The sequence below is a fragment of the Anolis sagrei genome, chromosome 11 (genome assembly GCF_037176765.1).
Source record: "Anolis sagrei isolate rAnoSag1 chromosome 11, rAnoSag1.mat, whole genome shotgun sequence".
Lineage (NCBI taxonomy): Eukaryota > Metazoa > Chordata > Lepidosauria > Squamata > Dactyloidae > Anolis > Anolis sagrei.
The window spans coordinates 32,057,849-32,078,889 of NC_090031.1; the positions used below are offsets into that span (position 1 = coordinate 32,057,849).

Below are 21,041 nucleotides of genomic sequence, written 5' to 3' on the forward strand. Positions count from 1 at the left end.
CATTCGTACACTTTTGACATTGAACTCAATGGGTGTACTGAACTCAATGAGTATATTTTAGGCGTTGGACTGTATTACTACACTTTTGACACTGAACCCAATGGGTGCATTGAACTCAATGGGTGCATTTAATGCATTGAGCTCTATGAACACATGTAATACATATGTAGGGACTTTGGGATCTATAATCCGAAATTAACTTTCTATTGTTGGCATGACCTGTGGAATAAAAGCATATTTCCTTAGCTGGCATGGGTATTATAGGACTTGTATATGACTTGTAGCTCCAAAGGGCAGTTTTCCATAACTGTTGCGGGGATTCTGGGATTTGTTGCTGAAACAAGCATCCAAGACTGTGTCTCATATAGACAACAGAGCTTGGCAAAGTTATCTTTTTGGGACTTTTGCAGGGATAAATAACTCAAGATCACAATCTGGAGCCCAAATCATAGAAGTCTCAGCCACCTTCGTCGTCCAAAATAATATTTATTATACAAAATATGGTTCCTTTCATCCCTTACAAGATCCCCCTGCCCCAAACCCCGCCGAACCTAACCCGAACCTTCCAATAAACAGGAGGATGGGCTCTGTAGTTTGTCCGAAGTCTAGACAGCACAGCAGCTGGACATGGAAACCATTTGCACTCTGCACGTATGTCCGGATACGTCATCTGCAGCTGTTACAAGGCTGGATTCGAACTCAGAATCCCCTCCCAAAAGGGAGTCCTAACAGTCTCAGTCCATGACCAGAGAAATCAGCATTGACCACTGGTCCCATTGGCCCAGGAAGGGAAGCGGTGGAGGTCAAACATGGGGATGGCCCAGGTGTTGATGGCGAAGGAGACTGTCACGATGCCCAAAAGGTTGAGCATACAGCCGGCCTTGACCTGGAAGAGAGCGAGAGAGTGAGGGGCGCATCTATGCCAGGGGATCCTGGGACTTGTAGTTGCCTGACGTCCGACCACTCTTGGCCAGAGAAGGTCCCAGGTCTCCATAGTGCGCATTTTGCGCACTGAACTACTGAAAATTGGGGTCTTTGTAGTCTTGAATTCAGTTGGTGCTCTGGACTCCATCTGTGCATTTTGTGCATAGGACTCAATGGGTACCTTTGAGCTCAATGAGTACAATTTAGGTGCTGGGCCCCATTAGTACACTTTTGGCCTTGAATTCAATGGGTGCATGCAATGCATTGATCTCTATGAGTACATTTAATACATTGAACTCAATGGGTGCACTGAACTCAAAGAATACAATTTAGGTGTTAGACTCCATTAGTGAACTATAGGCACTGGACACAATGGGTACATTGAACTCAGTGGGTGCACCGAACTCAATGAGTACATTTTAGACATTGGATTTCATTAGTACACTATTGTCATTGAACTCGATGGGTACATGTAATGCATTGAGCTCTATGACTCCATCTGTGCATTTTGTGCGTAGGACTCAATGGGTACCTTTGAGCTCAATGAGTACAATTTAGGTGCTGGGCTCCATTAGTACACTTTTGGCCTTGAATTCAATGGGTGCATGCAATGCATTGACCTCTATGAGTAGATTTAATACATTGAACTCAATGGGTGCACTGAACTCAAATAATACAATTTAGGTGTTAGACTCCATTAGTGAACTATAGGCACTGGACACAATCGGTACATTGAACTCAGTGGGTGCACTGAACTCAATGAGTACATTTTAGACATTGGATTTCATTAGTACACTATTGTCATTGAACTCGATGGGTGCACGTAATGCATTGAGCTCTTTGACTGCATTTAACACATTGAACTCAAGGGATTCATTGAACTCAATCAGTAAACTTTAAGCACCGGACTCAATGGGTGCATTGAACTCAATGAGTACATATTAAAGATGTTGGACTCCATTAGTACACTTTTGATATTCAACTCAATTGGTGCATTGAACAAAAAGAGCACATTTAGCTATAGAACTCAATTAGTATGCTTTTGGCATTGGACTCAATGGGTGCACTGAACTCAATGAGTGCATTTTAGGTGTTGGACTCCATTACGATACTTTTGGCATTGAACTCAATGGGTGCACTGAACTCAATGAGTACATTTTAGATGCTGGACTCCATTAGACACTTTTGGCATTGAATTCAATGCATGCACTTAATGCCTTGAGCTCAATGAGTACATTTAATAAATTGAACTCAAGAGATGCACTGAACTCAATGGGTGCACTGAACTCAATCAGTATCTTTTAGCCATTGGACTCAACGGATATATTCAATGCCTTGAACTCAATTGGTGCCTTGTAATGGCACAATGTGGAAGGGCCTGCTCACCATGTCGATGACGCGGACCTGTCCATAGGCGAAGACCATGGCATTGGGGGCGGTGGCCACCGGGAGCATGAAGGCCAAGGAGGCGGCCAAGGTGCAAGGCAGCATCACGTAGAGCGGGTTCAGGCAGATGGCCTGTGCCTGGAAGACAGCCAAAGGAAGGTCAGTCTCGTCAACACAGCATCTGGTTGGTGGTCTGTCTGTGTTGGGTCCCCGGACTCACCATGGAGGCCAGGATGGGGAGGAAGAGGGTGGTGGTGGCCACGTTGCTGGTGCACTCGGTGAAGACAGCGATCAGGAGGCACATCAGGAAGACAATGGCCGGGTGTGGGATGCTCTGCAGCGGGCTGAGTTGGCCCGCCAGCCAATCTGAGAGGCCAGAGACCTACCAGGAAGGAGCGAGACATGGACACATCCCCATACAGACCATCCCCCCAGCTGCAAGCATCCAACTTACAAACGACTCATACTTAAGAACAGAGGTGAGACAACAGGAAGGGAGAGAAATCTACCCGTGGAAAGAAGGGAAATCCATCCCTGGAAGATCTCCACAGGGATGTTAACCTTTCCCTAGGCTATCCAAAGCATACACACTACAGCTCAGATCCTCCCTCTTTAAAGATTTCAGCAGGGATCCCATCAGGTCCGCTGGCTTTGTTATTTTTTTGTTGGCTGATGACATTGCTGACTTCATGGAGCCCCCGGTGGCATAGTGGGTTAAACCCCTGTGCCGACAGGACTAAAGACCGACAGGTCGCAGGTTCAAATCTGGGGAGAGGCGGATGAGCTCCCTCTATCAGCTCCAGCTCCTCATGCGGGGACATGAGAGAAGTCTCCCACAAGGATGATAAAACATCAAATCATCCAGGCGTCCTCTGGGCAACATACTTGCAGACAGCCAATTCTCTCACACCAGAAGCGACTTGCAGTTTCACAGGTTGCTCCTGACACGACAAAAAAAAATTGCAGACTTCTTCCAAACTAGGCAGTGCCTGCAAGCTCATCCCTGCCTTGTTGTTGTGGGATTTGTGAGAGAACCTCTTTGGCCACATTGGAGCTGTGATTCAGGAGGTTTTGGTAGTGTTCTTTCCAATGTAGTGCAATTGATTTTTTGTCCTTCACACACATACAAACATATACAAAGACATGTAGAATATTCCCATTCAGTGTCACTGGTTTGCCCCCTCGTGGTTGGGAAAGGTGGCACATGCGCCGTGTTGCGTCTCAGTCAAAAGCGGGAAGTTGTTGTTGTTGTTGTTTTGGAACTGGACCAAACTTGGCACACAGAGCTCCCATGGCCAACAAAAAATACTAGTGGTCTTTAGGGAAAATTCACCTTGAGGGGAGTTGTAGTTCACCTACATCCAGAGAGCACTGTGAACCCAAACACCACACAGACCTGATATGCCAAAATTTGATTACTGGATTATTTTGAGGGAACCGACCTTACTTTCTGGGAGTTGTAGTTCACCCACAACCAGAGAAACTATGACCTCCACTGATGATGGACCTGGACCACACTTGGCACACAGAACTCCATGACTGACTCAACCTATTTGAGGGTTTTGAAGGGACTGACTTGCCATAGTGGGAGTTGTAGTTTACCCTAAAGCCAGAGAGTACACTGAACCCCACCAATGATGCATCTAGACTAGAGCAAAATTGCCCAACATTACCAACTTTAAGTACTGATGAAAATTCTCGGGGTTAACCTGGCATGATGGGAGTTGTAGTTCACCCACAACTTTATGCATTTTGTAAAAAACTTGACTTTTTCAAATAAACCGAGCAACACTAGGTATGCAAGCTTGTATAATATATATACACAATATATCATAGGAATGCACTCTATATAATATTTATCATAAGAATGCAATCTATATACCATTTGTCGTGAGATTGCAGTATATATATATAGTATATATCATAGGAATGCAATATTTGTAAGGGATATTTTAGGAATGCAATACATGTAACAGATATCATAGGAATGCTATAAGACAGAGATAGAGATGGAGACAGAAATAGAGATAGAGATATAGATATATCTGGCTCCTCACAAGCAAGGCACTGACCTCACAGCCTTTGGCCAAAGCAAAACCTCCTCCCAGAAGGATGATGATGTTCCAGGGCATATTCTTGTGGACAGTTGGCCAATCCAAAAGGGCTGGAATGGCCCTGGGGCTCCCTGAAATCCCCAAAGACCCTTTGTGAGATGAGGACAAGGACCACGGCCCCACTGTCCCTTCATCTGCCTTACCTTTCCTCCTCCTCACCTTCCGTTCTCGAGGCACCACAACGAGGGAGCTCAGAAGGGATGACAAACATCAGCAGCGCAATGAAGATGACCACAGTGGCGTCTGTCACATAACTGTGGAAAATCGAAGAAGAGATGGAGATGTAAATATCTGAAACGACATCACATAGAAGACCTCAAGGCCAAGGGTCTGTTAAGATTGCCTAAATGGTCAGGTTGTATCTTCCTGCATGGCACTTCCTCTCCCATCTCCCCCCAGCTGATCTGGAAACCAATGTCTGGAATTGCAGTCTGGTCACACATGGAAGAGATAGCCCTGAGTCACTCAACAATGACTTGAAGGCCTCCAAAGAAACCTCTATGTTGCAATGTTTTGGGCTTCATCTCCCAGAATCTAGTCAACCGAGTCTATTCCAAGGATGAAACTACATCTCCCAGTATTCCTCTTGCTGGTCTAGAAACCAGTCACTGAGGATGTTGAGAATCAGAGTAATGTAACACTCAGAAGAGATAACCCTGAATCACTCAGTGTTGACTTGAAGGCCTCCAAAGAAACATCTATGTTACAAGGTTTTGGACTTCATCTCCCAGAATCTAGTCAACCGAGTCTGTTCAAAGGATGAAACTACACCTCCCACTATCCCTCTCACTGGCCTGGAAACCAGTGACTGGGGATGCTGGGAATCAGAGTCTGGTAACACTCTGAAGAGATACCCCTGAGTCAGCAAATAAACCGGGCCTCCAAAGAAACCTCTATGTTGCAATGTTTTTGACTTCATCTCCCAGGGTCTAGTCAACCAAGTCTGTTCCAATGACGAAACTACACCTCCCAGTATTCCTCTCGCTGGTCTAGACACCAGTGACTGAGAATGATGAGAATCGGAATCTGGTAACACTCTGAACAGATAACCCTGAATCACTTAGTGTTGACTTGAGGGACCTCAAAGTGATCTCAATGCAATGTTTCAGACTTCATCTTCTAGAATCTAGTCAACTGAGTGTATTCCAAGGATGGAACTACATATCCCAGTATCCCTCTCACTGGCCTGGAAACCAGTGGCTGGGGATGCTGGGAATCAGAGTCTGGTCACACTCAGAGGAGATAACCCTGAATCACTCAGTGTTGACTTGAAGGCCTCCAAAGAAACCTCTATGTTGCAATATTTTGGACTCCATCTCCCAGAATCTAGTCAATCGAGTCTGTTCAAAGGATGAAACTACACCTCCCACTATCCCTCTCACTGGCCTAGAAACCAGTGACTGGGGATGCTGGGAATCGGAGTCTGGTAACACTCTGAAGAGATAGCCCTGAATCACTCAGCGTTGACTTGAAGGCCTCCAAAGAAACATCTATGTTACAATGTTTTTGACTTCATCTCCCAGAATCTAGTCAACCAAGTCTGTTCCAAGGATGAAACTCCACCTCCCGGTATTCCTCTCGCTGGTCTAGAAACCAGTGACTGAGAATGATGAGAATCGGAATCCGGTAATACTCGGAAGAGATAACCCTGAATCACTTAGCGTTGACTTGAGGGACCTCAAAGGGACCTCTATGTTGCAATGTTTTGGACTTCCTCGCCCAGGATCCCTCTCTCTGGCCTGAAAACCAGTGACTGGGGATGCTGGGAATCAGAGTCAGAAGAGATAACCCTGAATCATTCAGCATTGATTTGAGGGAACTCAAAGTGACCTCAATGCAATGTTTCAGACTTCATCTCCTAGAATCTAGTCAACTGAGTGTATTCCAAGGATGGAACTACATATCCCAGTATCCCTCTCACTGGCCTGGAAGCCAGTGACTGAGGATGCTGGGAGCTGGAATCCAGGAACATGTAGAAGTGGAAATGCTAAATAATATTGACTTGAATGACCTCTAAGAGACCTCCATTAACATCGACTTGAAGGACTCCATGAAGCTTTGGGTTGAGTCTTCCTCCATTGGCACAACTAGACTAGACAACCTCCGATAACCCATCCACTTAATCAGACCCCTTTCTGACCTCTTCCCGCCTTTGTTGAAAAGGACTCCGGCCCAACCAGGCATGAAACCAGGTTCTCTGGTAAACCAGAGAAGGACCAGGACCACGAAGAGGCCCAAAACGATGCTTTCAGAGAACTTCATAGCCCCCAAAGTCTGATACTCCTTCTGGATGACCTCGTAGGCTGCTTTCAAGCGGTGCCGTTCTGATTCACTGGCCCTCCAGCCAAAATTCTTCCTGAAACTACAGGGGGTGAAAGAGGGGGATCAGAAGAGTGCCAGCGATGAGCCAGCTAAGCCCATTGTCCACCCTTCTAGACCTACTCAAAGCCCAGGAACAACCCCGTCAGCCATATCCAGGAGAGGACCAGGAGGATGGCCATGGTGGGGAAGGCGAAGCCGAACCAGGAGGCAAAGTTGACCACGTTGTCATTGTACGGAAAGAGCCTGGAAGGAAAAAGGAGGCTAATGAGATTTGCAATCCAAAGGGATGACCCCCAGGGCAACTGGGATGGAGGAGGGGGATACTCACTCGTCCACCTGCCCTTTCAGTACCAAATTGGGGGTGGTCCCGGTCAAGGTGGCCAGGCCTCCAATGCTGGCCGAGTAGCAGACCGCCAGGTTAATCCCTTTGCAGGTGTTGCGGTGCTTTTCCTCAAGCTTCTGATAGTCTGTTTCGGGCGATCTCGCCTTCTCCACGGTCACTATGTGTCCATTCACTGCTGATGGAAGGGCAAGAAGATGGAAGCTTTAGGGATGTGCGAATCATAAAAGATTCCGACTTACAAAACTTCGGTTTTTCTGATGATTTCCGACTCTTCCGAATGTTTTGCACATGCCTAGTAGGCTTAAATACAGACAGCAAAAGTTCCCATCGTCAACCTCTTAAGTCTGGTGCTCAGATAACAACTCCCATCACTCCCTGCTAGCCATATTTAGACATGGACTGACCTTGAAGGAGCTGGGGGTGGTGACGGCCAACAGGGAGCTCTGGCGTGGGCTGGTCCATGAGGTCACGAAGAGTCGGAGACGACTGAACGAATGAACAACAACAACTATTTTTACTTTAACTTTGTCTTCCCTGCTAAGGAAAGTCCTGACACCTAGTGGCTGAAGCTGGTATTTTTTTGTCTTGCTTTATTTCTCCATATGGAGCCTCAAAGCGGCTCACAATCAAAAACACGACAACTTAAAATATGCATCTAGACAATAATAAAACAGTATATCACTAAATATTATTATATATTGTCAGTACTCATTACATTTAATATATTAGTATTACTATATTGCAATATTATTAATATATATTACATCATATTATTATTAGTGTTATATTGTATTACATTATATCGTATTATTAGTAGTATTATATTGTATTACATTATATATTCGATATTATATGTATACACAATATATTATATTATTAGCTTGGCACAATATTACTATTATATATTACTATATTGTACTATACCACTATATAATAATAATAATAATAATAATAAGTAGTAGTAGTAGTAGTAGTAGTAGTGGTACTTGTATACCACCCTTCTCAACCCCAAAGGGGACTCAGGGCAGTTCACAATGTTAGCAACAATTCAATATCCTCAATAAAAAACCGTATAAAACATCAAAATTGACCCTCCCCTGATACAACATTATTAAACACATAACAAAAAATAACATGACATATCATATTAACGTTGTAAAATTGGACATTTGCTCACGTGGTGTTAGATTGTGCCCAAGGTCTTTTAAATTCTGAACAGATCAATATTATTAGTAATATTACATGTAATATATAATACAAAATTATTATATTATTATGTATTATTATATTATACCACAATATATAATACACTACCAGTATATTATACTCTTAGTATTATATAATATATTGTACTATTATTACTATTATTACTATTGTACATAACCTATTAATATTATTACAATGTTAACATTTCTATACATTATTATATTGTTCACTATACAGTGTACTATATCATAAGTTGTAGTAATATATATTACATATTATATTACAATATTATTAATATCATATATGATATATTAGTATTATTACAATGTTATTATTTCTATACTAGTCGCTCCCTGCCACGCGTTGATGTGGCTCAGTCTGTGTATATGTGCTTTGTGTGTGTATATGCGTATGTATGTGTATATATTTGTGTATATGTGTATATATGTTTGTTTGTGTACATATGTGGTTTTACGCATGTTTTTGGTTTTCAGCTTTTTAAGTCTTTTCCGCTGTGTTTTTCAGTATTTTTTATGAATGATGGTCATTCATTGGCCTAATAGGTGTATTTGGTGTCAATTCATCCAGTGGTTTTTGAGTTATGTTAATCCCACAAACAAACACTACATTTTTATTTATATAGATATGATTATATTGTTCACTTTGATATCTTTGCTGACACCTAATGGCTGGAACTGGTATTGCAGGCTATCTTTCCTTTCACTTTGTCTCTCTTGCTTATGGAAGACCAGGCTCTTAGTGGCTGGAGGTGGTATTACAATCTATTTTCCTCCTCTCTTGGCGCTCTCTACCTTGCTCCTGCAATTCAAAAGCTGGATTGATGTTGCTGTTTGCCTTCTCCGTTGTCTCGGGTCCGGTTGTCTCTTGCTCCGTCTTGTGGAGCTGGTTCAACACGGCCTGGGCAATGGGCATCATCATGGCGGTGGTGGCAGTGTTGCTGATCCACATGGAGAGGAAAGCCGTGACGACCATAAACCCCATCAGGAGCCTGTCCAGGGGAAAGAGAACCACGTTTGGAGGGGTCATCTCCACTCATTGGACCACCTTGCCTCATCTAAAATTGAGCCTGTCTGAACCAAACCCAGAGCTACTACTTTCTTTGCCTTACTTAGGGAAGACCTAAGTGTACAGTATCATTTCCACTTAACGGCTGGAAATGATATTGCACACTATTTATACTTTCACTTTGTCTTCATTCTGTAGGGAAGACTGACACTTAGTGGCTTGATGTGGTATTGCAGGCCATTTATTCTTTCACTTTGTCCATAGGGAAGGCTGCCACTTAGTGGCTCAAGGTGGTATTGCAGGCTTATTTTGACCTTCACTTTGTCTTTTTTGCCAATGGCTGGAAGGGATACTGCAATCTACTTTGTCATTTTTCCATAGAGAATGGTGGTACTGCAGATTATTATTATTATTATTATTATTATTATTATTATTATTATTATTTTACTTTCAGTTTCACTTTCTTGCTCAGGGTGGTACTGCAGGCCATTTATAATTTTGTTTTGTATCTTTTCTGTAGGGAAGACTGACACTTAGTGGCAAAAGGTGGTATTGCAGACCATTTATTTATTTATTTGTGACATTTATGACATTTATATGCCGCTCTTCTCATCCCAAAGGGGACTCAGAGCGGCTTATTATTAGTAATATTACATGTAATATAAATATATAATTATCATATATTTATACTTTGTATCCTTTCTGTTGGGAAGACTGACACTTAGTGGCAAAAGGTGGTATTGCAGGCCATTTTATTTATTTATTCATTTATTTATTTACGACATTTATATGCCACTCTTTTCACCCCGAAGGGGACTCAGAGCAGCTTATTATTAGTAATATTACATGTAATATAAATATATAATTATCATATATTTATACTTTGTATCCTTTCTGTAGGGAAGACTTGACACTTAGTGGCAAAAGGTGGTATTGCAGGCCATTTTATTTATTTATTTATTTATTTATCTACGACATTTATATGCCACTCTTTTCACCCCGAAGGGGACTCAGAGCTGCTTACAAGATATATATATATATATACAATATATTATATTATTAGCATAGTACAATATCAGTATTAATTATTACCATATTGTATTATAACATTATATTGTAATATTATTAGTAATATTACATGTAATATAAATATATAATTATCATATATTTATACTTTGTATCCTTTCTGTAGGGAAGACTACCACTTAGTGGCAAAAGGTGGTATTGCAGGCCATGTATACTTTCTCTTTGTATCCTTTCTGTAGGGAAGATTGACACTTAGTGGCAAAAGTTAGCATTACAGGCCATGTATACTTTTGCTTTGTATCCTTTCTGTAGGGAAGACTGACACTTAGTGGCAGAAGGTGGTATTGCAGGCCATTTATATTATTTTGTATCTTTTCTGCAGGGAAGACTGACACTTAGCGGCCAAAGTTGGTTTCGCAGGCCATTTATATTATTTTGTATTTTTTCTGTAGGGAAGACTGACACTTAGTGGCAAAAGGTGGTTTTGCAGGCCATTTATATTATTTTGTATCTTTTCTGTAGGGAAGACTGACACTTAGTGGCAGAAGGTGGTATTGCAGGCCATTTATATTATTTTGTATCTTTTCTACAGGGAAGACTGACACTTAGTGGCAAAAGGTGGTATTGCAGGTCATGTATACTTTCTCTTTGTATCCTTTCTGTAGGGAAGACTGACACTTAGTGGCAAAAGGTGGTATTGCGGGTCATTTATACTTTCATTTCACTTTTTCCCCTGGGAAAGCCTGACACCTAGTGGCTGGAGATGGTATTACAGATTAATTGAACCTAAACATTCAAAATATCCCCAATGTTTTTAGTCTTACTCACAAGGCAGGCCTGACTCCCACAATCAAGAGGACCCGCAAAGCAATGCGCTTATGGAGGTTGCAGTGCTCCACCGCAATGGCCACCAACAGGCCGCCCAGGAAGAGCATGTTGGTGTCCTTCAAGTACTCCTTGCACACCTGGCGGAAGCAGAGAAAGTTGGTTGAACCGGGAAAGACAGCCTTTGGATGGTGAACTGTAATTCCCCTCTTGTGCCCTCCTTACCGAAGTGGAGTCCATGATGCCCATCATTGGGAAGAGCAGGACTGGCAGCAGAGCCGTGACAGCCAGCGGCAAAGCCTCGGTGCACCATAAGAGAGCCATGAGGCAGATGATGTAGCCGCATCCTGCCTCCTGGGAGGAAGAAAGAGACAAACAGACCCATTGTTTGGAATTTTAGTAGAGATCAGCGGACCAAAAGGGGTCCCTGAGGGTCATCTAGACCAACCCCCTCCTGCAATTGGAGGGACTGATGGCTAAGATGGCATTTCATTAGTTTTCTGATTTAATATACCCATTTTACATACCCATTTATCTATTTATTTATTGTGTCAGGCAACCGAAGAGTTGTATTACATTTTTGACAGAACAAACAAACAAACATACAAAAGACACAGAGTTTGCAAGCTTGGTAGTTGATTAAATGTTCTTTGACCAGTATCTGGCCACTTGGAGTGCTTCGGGTGTTGCTGCAAGAAGGTCCTCCATTGTGCATCATGTGGCAGGGCTCAGGGTGCATTGCAGCAGGTGGTCAGTGGTTTGCTCTTCTCCGCACTCGCATGTCGAGGATTCCACTTTGTGGCCCCATTTCTTATGGTTGGCTCTGCATCTCGTGGTGCCAGAGCGCCGTCTATTCAGCGCCTTCCAAGTCGCCCAGTCTTCTGTGTGCCCAGGGGGAGTCTCTCATTTGGTATCAGCCATTAGTTGAGGTTCTGGGTTTGAGCCTGCCACTTTTGGACTCTTGCTTGCTGAGGTGTTCCAGCGAGTGTCTCTGTAGATCTTAGAAAACTATTTCTTGATTTAAGTCGTTGACGTGCTGGCTGATACCCAAACAAGGGATGGGCTGGAGATGTCTCTGCCTTGGTCCTTTCACTATTGGCTGCTACTTCCTGGCGGATGTCAGGTGGTGCAATGCCAGCTAAACAGTGTAATTTCTCCAGTGGTGTGGGGCGCAGACACCCCGTGATAATGCGGCATGTCTCATTAAGAGCTACATCCACTGTTTTAGTGTGGTGAGATGTGTTCCACACTGGGCATGCATACTCAGCAGCGGAGTAGCACAGCGCAAGGGCAGATGTCTTCACTGTGTCTGGTTGTGATCCCCAGGTTGTGCCAGTCAGCTTTCGTATGATATTGTTTCTAGCACCCACTTTTTGCTTGAGGTTCAGGCAGTGCTTCTTGTAGGTCAGGGCACGTTCCAGAGTGACTCCCAGGTAGTTGGGTGCGTTGCAATGCTTCAGTGGGATTCCTTCCCAAGTAATAATCCTCAGAGCTCGGGATGCTTCTCTGTTCTTGAGATGAAAAGCACATGTCTGTGTTTTAGATGGGTTGGGGATCAGCTGGTTTTCCCTGTAACAGGCAGTAAGAGCACCTAGAGCTTCAGAGAGCTTCTGTTCTACCATCTCAAAGCTCCCTGCTTGAGCAGTAATGGCATGATCATCAGCATAGATGAAGCTCTCTGTCCCTTTTGGCAGTGGCTGGTCATTAGTGTAGATGTTGAACATGGATGGAGCAAGCACACTCCCCTGAGGCAGGCCGTTCTTCTGTTTCCGCCATAATAATAATATAATAATAATAATATATAATAATAAGAGTCATGCAACCTTCCTACATGACCCACTGCCAGGACTAGTCTCAGCTAGGTGAAAAAGACCTCAAAGGGAGGCACCCTCCTGTTCTAACTAATACTTGGGCAGCTATTTTATTCCTTTGCTGACATTGTGGTTGTTGCTTTCCAAACCTTTCAGATGTGAAGCAGGTTCTATCAGCTGAATAGCATGGTTGTAGGGATGAGGTCTCAGAGCTCCTCTAAGGAGGCCCTTGTTTTTCAACTTGTAGGCATGTTGTGATGCATGGAGGACTTTGGAATGAAGGAGGAAGGAAGGAAGGAGAGAAGGAAGGAAGGACAGGACGGTGAGAGAGAGGAGGGCCTGAGAAAAGAGCCCAAGGGGCCGCATCTGGGTTTGCCTATACCTGATCTAAGGGGTTGACCCGGAAAGCAACCAAACGACATAAACCAACCCTTGGGAATCATTTCTAGCATCAGGGATGCAAATCCCACATTAGTCACGAATCTGAGCCGGCTTTCCCAGGCGCGGAAGCCAATCCCATCCTTAAAGTGTAACTTTTGCCACCTTCAAGGCCAAGGTACTGGGGTTAATGATTGGCAGGCGCCTGTCACAGGCCGCTGTCAATCGTTGAGCTTCTTGGAATGCATCCGAAGCAAAGATGGGGCGCTGCAACTTGGGGCAAGCGACAGATTTGGGTTCTAGCCCCCACTATTGTATAATGTATACATATAATGTATACATTGGAGGCATTGAATTGTTGCCCCGGGGGATTGAGAATATTTCAAATATTTGAAATAATAAAAAATTATTATTTAGGAATGAGCGTGGACCCGTCACTCTTCTCCTGTCTGGCCGACTCTGCAGGGTTGTTGTGTTGGTGCAGAGAAAGAGGAGAAAGGAAACAAAGCCCAAGCACGGCAGAACTGTAGCTCCGGTATAGGTCCCCCCTAGAGGTTATCTAGTCCAGCCTTCTGCAAAGAGCAGAATGCGTTTGTCCAGGTTGGAAGCGAGAAGAAGGGATGAGAGGCGATGCTGGGTGTTGTTGTCCTTGGGATTCATCACCCCGGCGGGTTTCAGAGCTTCTTGGAATGCGTCCGAAGCACTCGCAGATTGTGGCAAGCGACAGATTTGGGTTCTATTCCCCATTATTGTATAATGTATACATCATTATATGGAGGCATTGAATTGTTGCTGGCTGGAAGCCGCCCTGAGTCCCCCCGATCATTGGTGGTGATGCATAACACTTCTTTGGCTTGGACCCAAGGAGGAAACGGCGCATCCCAAGCCAGGACAGAAGCCGGCTGCCGTTTGGCTTCATAGCACCGAACAGGTTAGCGTTTGGTTAAGAAATCCTCTCCTCTGCTGACGCGTGTTTAAGAATGATGTTGTTTTTATAGGGAGATGGATGGACACGGTATGTCACGTCTCTATCGTTCGTATTTCGTCATGGCATGAAGCAACACAAAGTTTGGCAATGCTCTTCCCTGCTGCGGCCCAAAGAAAAATCCCATAAGGAATTGTTTGGGAGAGGTGCGACTTGCCACAAACGAGAACCATTTGGCCAAGAGGCAACCCAAACGTAGACGATTCCTTGGCAAAGGGATACCAACCATTGATGAGAATGGCTTGGAAAAGGTCTATTATTTATTATTATTATTTATTATTTGCATTTGTTAACCGCCACTCTCAGCCCGAAGGCGACTCGTGGCGGTGTACAAAACATAGAACATAGAGACAACAATTACAATGAATTCTAGGCCATAACACACATGTTACTAACACATAGCTAATTACTAAACTAAATTACCCCGAGGCCAATGGAATGATCCCATAAAAGAGAATGCTGCACTCGCAGAGCTCAGGCGGTTTTTTTTATTGTGACTTTATATTGTTTTTCTTGTGAGTCTCGCTTATCCGACATAAGTGGGCCGGCAGAACGTCGGATAAACAAAAATGTCGGATAGTTCTGAATCTCCTACTGTTACCTGTCTAACATCAGGGACTCAAAAAGTTAAGGCAAGGCAACGCCCCGGGGCTAGAGGGGTCCAGCAGGAAATGCCCAGATGCGGAAAAGAGGAGCATGGAAATCCCAGAGGAAAGGAGGGAGCACACTTCCGCTTCCGGTCCTGCCTCTTTTCCCCCTTTCCTTCCTCCTCCTCCTCCTCGTCTTGCCTTTTTCCCTTATTGGGAATGGAAAGAGAGTTGGGGAAATGCTGGAGGAAAAGGGGGGCCTCGGATCAGACGGAATGTCGGATAAGCGAAAGTCGGATAAGTGAGACTCTACTGTATTTGGAGGGGAGCTCATTGTACCTCAATGCCAACTTAAAATCCCATTGAAGGGTGTTACTTGTCGACCCAAGAAAAATACCAGCTGTGGCCTAATGCCAATCTAAAGAGATCCTATCCAAGTGAATTGTTTACCTCTCCACAAAAGTCAACCTGACACTGAAATACAACACTACCTGAGCTCTGCAAGTGCAGCATTTTTCGGAATGAAGCACAGAGTGTTTGAGGATCGGGACATCCACAGGGAGACCAAGGTGCTTGTTTAGAAAGCTATTGTCCCCCCAACCCTGCTCTACGCCTGCGAAACGTGGACTGTCTACAGATGTCACACCCAACTCCTGGAACTCCAATATGCTGATGATAATGTAGTCTGTGAGCATTCAGAAGACCTACAAGCCACTCTAAACACCTTTGCAGAGGCAGCCCCCTCTCCACAAAAGTCAATATTGACACTGAAATACAATACCGCCTGAGCTCTGTGAGTGCAGCATTTTTCAGAATGAAACAGAGAGTGTTTGAGGATCGGAACATCCACAGGGAGACCAAGGTGCTTGTTTATAAATCTATTGTCCTCCCAACCCTGCTATATGCCTGCAAAACGTGGACTGTCTACAGACATCACACCTAACTCCTGGAACTATTCCATCAGTGCTGCCTCAGAAAAATCCTGCAAATCTCTTGGGAAGACAGGCGGACAAATGTCAGTGTGCTGGAAGAAGAAGCAAAGACCACCAGCATTGAATCCAAACCCTGCTATATGCCTATAAAACATGGACTGTCTACAGATATCACACCTAACTCCTGGAACTATTCCATCAGCGTTGCCTCCAAAAAATCCTGCAAATCTCTTGGGAAGACAGGCGGACAAATGTCAGTGTGCTAGAAGAAGCAAAGACTACCAGCAGTGAATCCAAACCCTGCTATATGCCTGCAAAACGTGGACTGTCTACAGACATCACACTTAACTCCTGGAACTATTCCATCAGCGTTGTCTCCAAAAAATCCTGCAAATCTCTTGGGAAGACAGGTAGACAAATGTGCTGGAAGAAGAAGCAAAGACCACCAGCATTGAAGTGGTGCTCCCACGCTATCAACTCCACTGGACTGGCCACGTTCTCTGAATGCCCGATCACCATCTCCCAAAGCAGTTACTATACTCTGAACTCAAGAATGGGAAACGTCATTATGGACAGGAAAAGAGATTTAAAAATGGGCTTAAAGCCAAGCTGAAAATCTGTGGCATAGGCACCGAGAACCGAGAAGCCCTGGCTCTTGAGGGCTCTAAGTGGAGGGTAAGCTGTGACCAGCAGTGCTGCAGAATTCAAAGATGCACAAATGGAGGGTGAAAGAGAAACGTGCCAAGAGGAAGGTGCATCAAGCCAACCCTGACCGGGACCGCCTTCCACCTGGAAACTGTGGGAGAACATGCGGATCAAGGATAGGGGTCCACAGCCACTTACGGACTCACCGCCAAGACACTGAACTTGAAGGACCATCATCCTCAGGCTACGAGGGATCGCCTAACTAAAGGAACACCAGAGAACTGGCTGGGCTCCCTTTCGACTCCCAATGCTGCAAGGTGTAGAAAGGAAGCCCTTGTGTGAGTATGTGTGTGTGTGTGTGTGTGTGTGTGGGATTACAACTCCCATCATCCCCCAAGTATATAATAATAATAATAATAATAATAATAATAATAATAGAGATCGAACTGCAAAGACTCTGGCACAAGCCAGTCAAGGGGGTCCCAGTGGTGATCGGCACACTGGGTGCAGTGCCTCAAGACCTTGGCCTGCACTTAAACACAATCGGCGCTGACAAAATTACCATCTGCCAGCTGCAGAAGGCCACCTTACTGGGATCTGTCTCCAAAAGCTCGATTAGGGCTTTGCAGGGTATCGACTCAGACGTACCTTGTAAGGCAGGACCAAGGGCAGGGGCAGGAAGACCAAGGGGATGAGGACCGCAATGAAGTAATGCCGGTTGGCCAGAAAGTCCCTCCACATGATGGAGAGCAGCCACCAGCCAAAGAGCCAGCCTCAGTGCCACAGCAGGGCTATATACTGAGTGGAGGAGCTCCCAGGGTGGACCTTGGCACCGGGGAGGTGCCAAGACAAAGGAGGAGGAGGAGAAGGAAAGAGGCACTGGGGCATTGCTGGCACCCGCTGGGGCCACTAATGACGGGTCCCATTGAATCAAGATCCGGTTCTCCTGGTCCAACAGGAATGCTGGACAAGGCTTCCTTGGAAGCTCTCTTTCTCAAAAGATAAACATCACCGTCCTCTAAATAAAGATCTTGCCACATATCAAGTTCAGAGCAAGATTAGGGGTTGCAACCCCGATCAGGAACATATTGTAATATTGTCATCGATTGATATATATCTCTACCTATTTATGGATCCATAAATATGGATCAATAGATCGGTGTAGATAAATATGGATCAATAGATCGGTGTAGATAAATATGGATCAATAGATAGATAGATAAATATGGACCAAAAGATAGATAGATATGAATCAATAGATAGGCAGATAAATATGGATAATTGATAGGTAAATATGGATCAATAGATAGGTGTAGATAAATATGGATCAATAGATAGAGAAATATGGATCAATAGATAGGCGTAGATAAATATGGATCAATAGATAGATAAATATGGATCAATAGATAGATAGATAGATAGATAGATAGACAGATAGATATGGATCAATAGATAGGTGTAGATAAATATGGATCAATAGATAGATAGATAAATATGGATCAATAGATAGATAGATAAATATGGATCAATAGATAGATAGATATGGATCAATAGATAGGTAGATAAATATGGATCAATAGATAGATAGATATGGATCAATAGATAGGTAGATAAATATGGATAAAAATTGATAATATGGATCAATAGATAGGTGTAGATAAATATGGATCAATAGATTGGTGTAGACAAATATGGATCAATTCATATTTATCTATCTATTGATCCATATTTGTTTACCTATCTGTTGATCCATATTTATCTACCTATCTATTGATCCATATCTATCTATCTATCTATCTATCTATCTATCTATCGATCCATATTTATCTACCTATCTATTGGTCCATATCTATGTATGTATGTATGTATGTATGTATCTATCTATCTATCTATTGATCTCTATTTATCTACCTATCTATTGATCCATATTTATATATCTGTCTATCTCCAATCAGGAACCTATTGTCATCTATCTATATCTATCTACCTACCTATTGATCTATCCATAGATATAGGGTTTGCACTCCGATCAGGAACCTATTGCACTCTACCTATGTCTATCTACCTACCTATTGATCTATCCATAGATATAGGGTTTGCACTCCGATCAGGAACCTATTGCACTCTATCTATGTCTATGTCAGGAACCTATTATAATCTATCTATATCTATCTACCTACCTATCGATCGATCGATCGATCAATCAATCAATCCATATCTATCTATCTATCTATCTCTATCTGTCTCTATCTGTTGATCCATAGATAGATTACAATTGTAAACATATTGTAATCTATCTATATCTATCTACCTATCTATCATTCCATATTTATCTGTCTGTCTATCTGTATCTATGTGTCTACCTATCTATCGATCCATAGATAGATCACAATTGTAAACATCTATCTATATCTATCTACCTATATACTGTTCCATATCCATCTTTTTATATCTGTCTACCTATCTATTGATCCATAGATATAGGAGTTTGCACTCCGATCGGAATCCATATCTATATTTATCTATTATATCTATCTGTCGACCTACCTATCGATCCATAGATTGATCACAATTGTAATCATATTGTAATCTGGCATATGCTTCACAACGACCCTGCAAAGTAGGGCATTGGGATGCCGAATTGGACAGTTTAATTAACTTTCTCCATGTTTTTTTTTTTTATGATGGGACCAATTGGGAAATGACATTGATAACCCAGGAACAAACATCGTGTTACAGAGTGTTATCGGCCTTATGGTAAGATTAAGCAGAACCAGCCACTTTTGCATAACAAGTCCATAAAGTCATTTAAAAAAGCAATAATTAATCTAGATTGGGTGCCGATTCGGGCCCCTTTGACCCGTTTGGCAGGAAGAGGAAACCAGAACAGTCCTGAAGTCATCAGGATCAGGTCATTGATCCTTTGTCCACTTACATGGAGTTAGTAAAACTAAATTATAGTTTTCTGGGCCTTGCCTCAACCATTAGAAATATGTATTTCCCCTATTTGATGTTAACAACGAGCCTGCAAGGTGGGATACTTTGCTGCCCAATTAAATTACCAGCCTCCCCAGATTTCCTATTTAATGGTTTGGTACTTGGTGAACTATAAATCCCAACTATCTTTCCCTCCTATTTCTCCCTGTATGCTTATTCAATTTAATCATCTCAATGACCCTGCGAGATGGGACATTCTGGTGCCGAATTCAATTGCTGGCCTTCCTGGTTTCCCTATTTAATAGTTCTGGTCTTAGAAAACTATAAATCCCTACCAAATCTCTTCTGTTTTTCTTAGCATCCTTGCTTGACTTTCTCTTCATGATGACCAGGTCAGGTAGGACATTGCAATGCCAAATTAAATCCCATTTTCTTATTGAATAGTTCGGGACTTAATGAACTATAAATCCCCACCAACTCGCTTCTGTTTCTCCTCATATGACTATATGGCTTATTCTTCCCAATGGCCCTGCAAAGGAGGGCATTTTGGTGCCAAATTATGTTCCTGTTTTTCTTATTTAATCCTTCGGTACTTGGCGAACTATAAATCCCCATCAACTCTCTTCTGTTTATCCTCATATCAGCATGTGGTTTATTCATTCCAATGGCCCTGCAAAGGAGGGCATTTGGGTGCCGAATTACGCTCCTGGTTTTCCTATTTCACTGTTCGATACTTAGCAAACTATAAATCCCCACCAACTCTCTTCTGTTTATCCTCATAGGACCATATGGCCCATCATCCCTATCTGGCTTGGATTGCCACTCCCAATGGCCCTACAAAGGAAGGCATTTTGGCGCTGAATTACAATCCTGGTTTTCCTATTTAACCCATTGGTACTTGGCAAACTATAAATCCCTACCAACTCTCTTTTGTTTATCCTCATATCAGTATCTGGCTTATTCTTCACAACAACCCTGCAAAGTAGAGCATTTTAATGCCGAATTAAATCCCCAGTTCAATCGTTTGGTACTTAGCAAACTATAAATCCCCAACAACTCTCTTCTGTTTATCCTCATATCAGTATCTGGCTTTTTCTTCACAACAACCCTGCAAAGTAGGGCATTATAATGCTGAATTAAATCCCCCGTTGAATAGTTCGGGACTTAGCAAACTATAAATCCCCAGCAACTCACTTCTGTTTATGCTCATATGACCATACGGCTTATTCTTCCCAATGGCCCTGTAAAGTAGGGCATTATAATGCTGAATTAAATCCCCAGTTGAATAGTTTGGTACTTAGCCAACTATAAATCCCCACCAACTCTCTTCTGTTTATCCTCATATCAGCATCTGGTTTATTCTTTCCAATGGCCCTGCAAAAGGAGGTTATTTTGGTGCTGAATTACGCTCCTAGCTTTCCAGTTTCACTGTTTGGTACTTAGCAAACTATAAATCCCCCTTATCAATACACTTCTCTCTTATCTATCCTAACATATCTTCATAACAGGCCCCAGGTTGGAGGAAGTGCCCTCCTTTTGGCGGAAGCTCATTTGGTGATTCTGCAGCTCCTTGGAAAACAAGGAAGGAAAGAGC

General features: G+C 43.1%; 1 protein-coding gene across 1 annotated transcript; it reads right to left on the reverse strand.

The window, feature by feature from the left end:
* Positions 1 to 503: 503 nt before the first annotated feature.
* SLC13A2 (solute carrier family 13 member 2) lies at positions 504 to 17,276 on the reverse strand. The gene is made up of 12 exons (XM_060757725.2): positions 17,159 to 17,276; positions 11,398 to 11,526; positions 11,176 to 11,312; positions 9,108 to 9,304; positions 7,075 to 7,264; positions 6,867 to 6,989; positions 6,565 to 6,786; positions 4,584 to 4,678; positions 4,383 to 4,495; positions 2,531 to 2,692; positions 2,311 to 2,448; positions 504 to 886 (listed from the first exon to the last, which is right to left on the reverse strand). The coding sequence occupies exons 1-12, from the start codon at positions 17,249 to 17,251 to the stop codon at positions 755 to 757; spliced, it is 1,731 nt and encodes a 576-aa protein (XP_060613708.2). The 5' UTR covers positions 17,252 to 17,276; the 3' UTR covers positions 504 to 754.
* Between the last annotated feature and the right edge of the window lie 3,765 nt (positions 17,277 to 21,041).

What these genes read in the sequence shown, in the direction of transcription:
- SLC13A2 (XM_060757725.2), bottom strand. Translation starts at nt 17,251, where the DNA reads ATGTGGAGGGACTTTCTGGCCAACCGGCATTACTTCATTGCGGTCCTC. An exon ending in GCATCATGGACTCCACTTCG is followed by an intron (nt 11,313 to 11,397) that starts GTAAGGAGGGCA and finishes TGCTTCCGCCAG; the next exon opens with GTGTGCAAGGAGTACTTGAA. An exon ending in GGGTTGTTCCTGGGCTTTGA is followed by an intron (nt 6,787 to 6,866) that starts GTAGGTCTAGAA and finishes CACCCCCTGTAG; the next exon opens with TTTCAGGAAGAATTTTGGCT.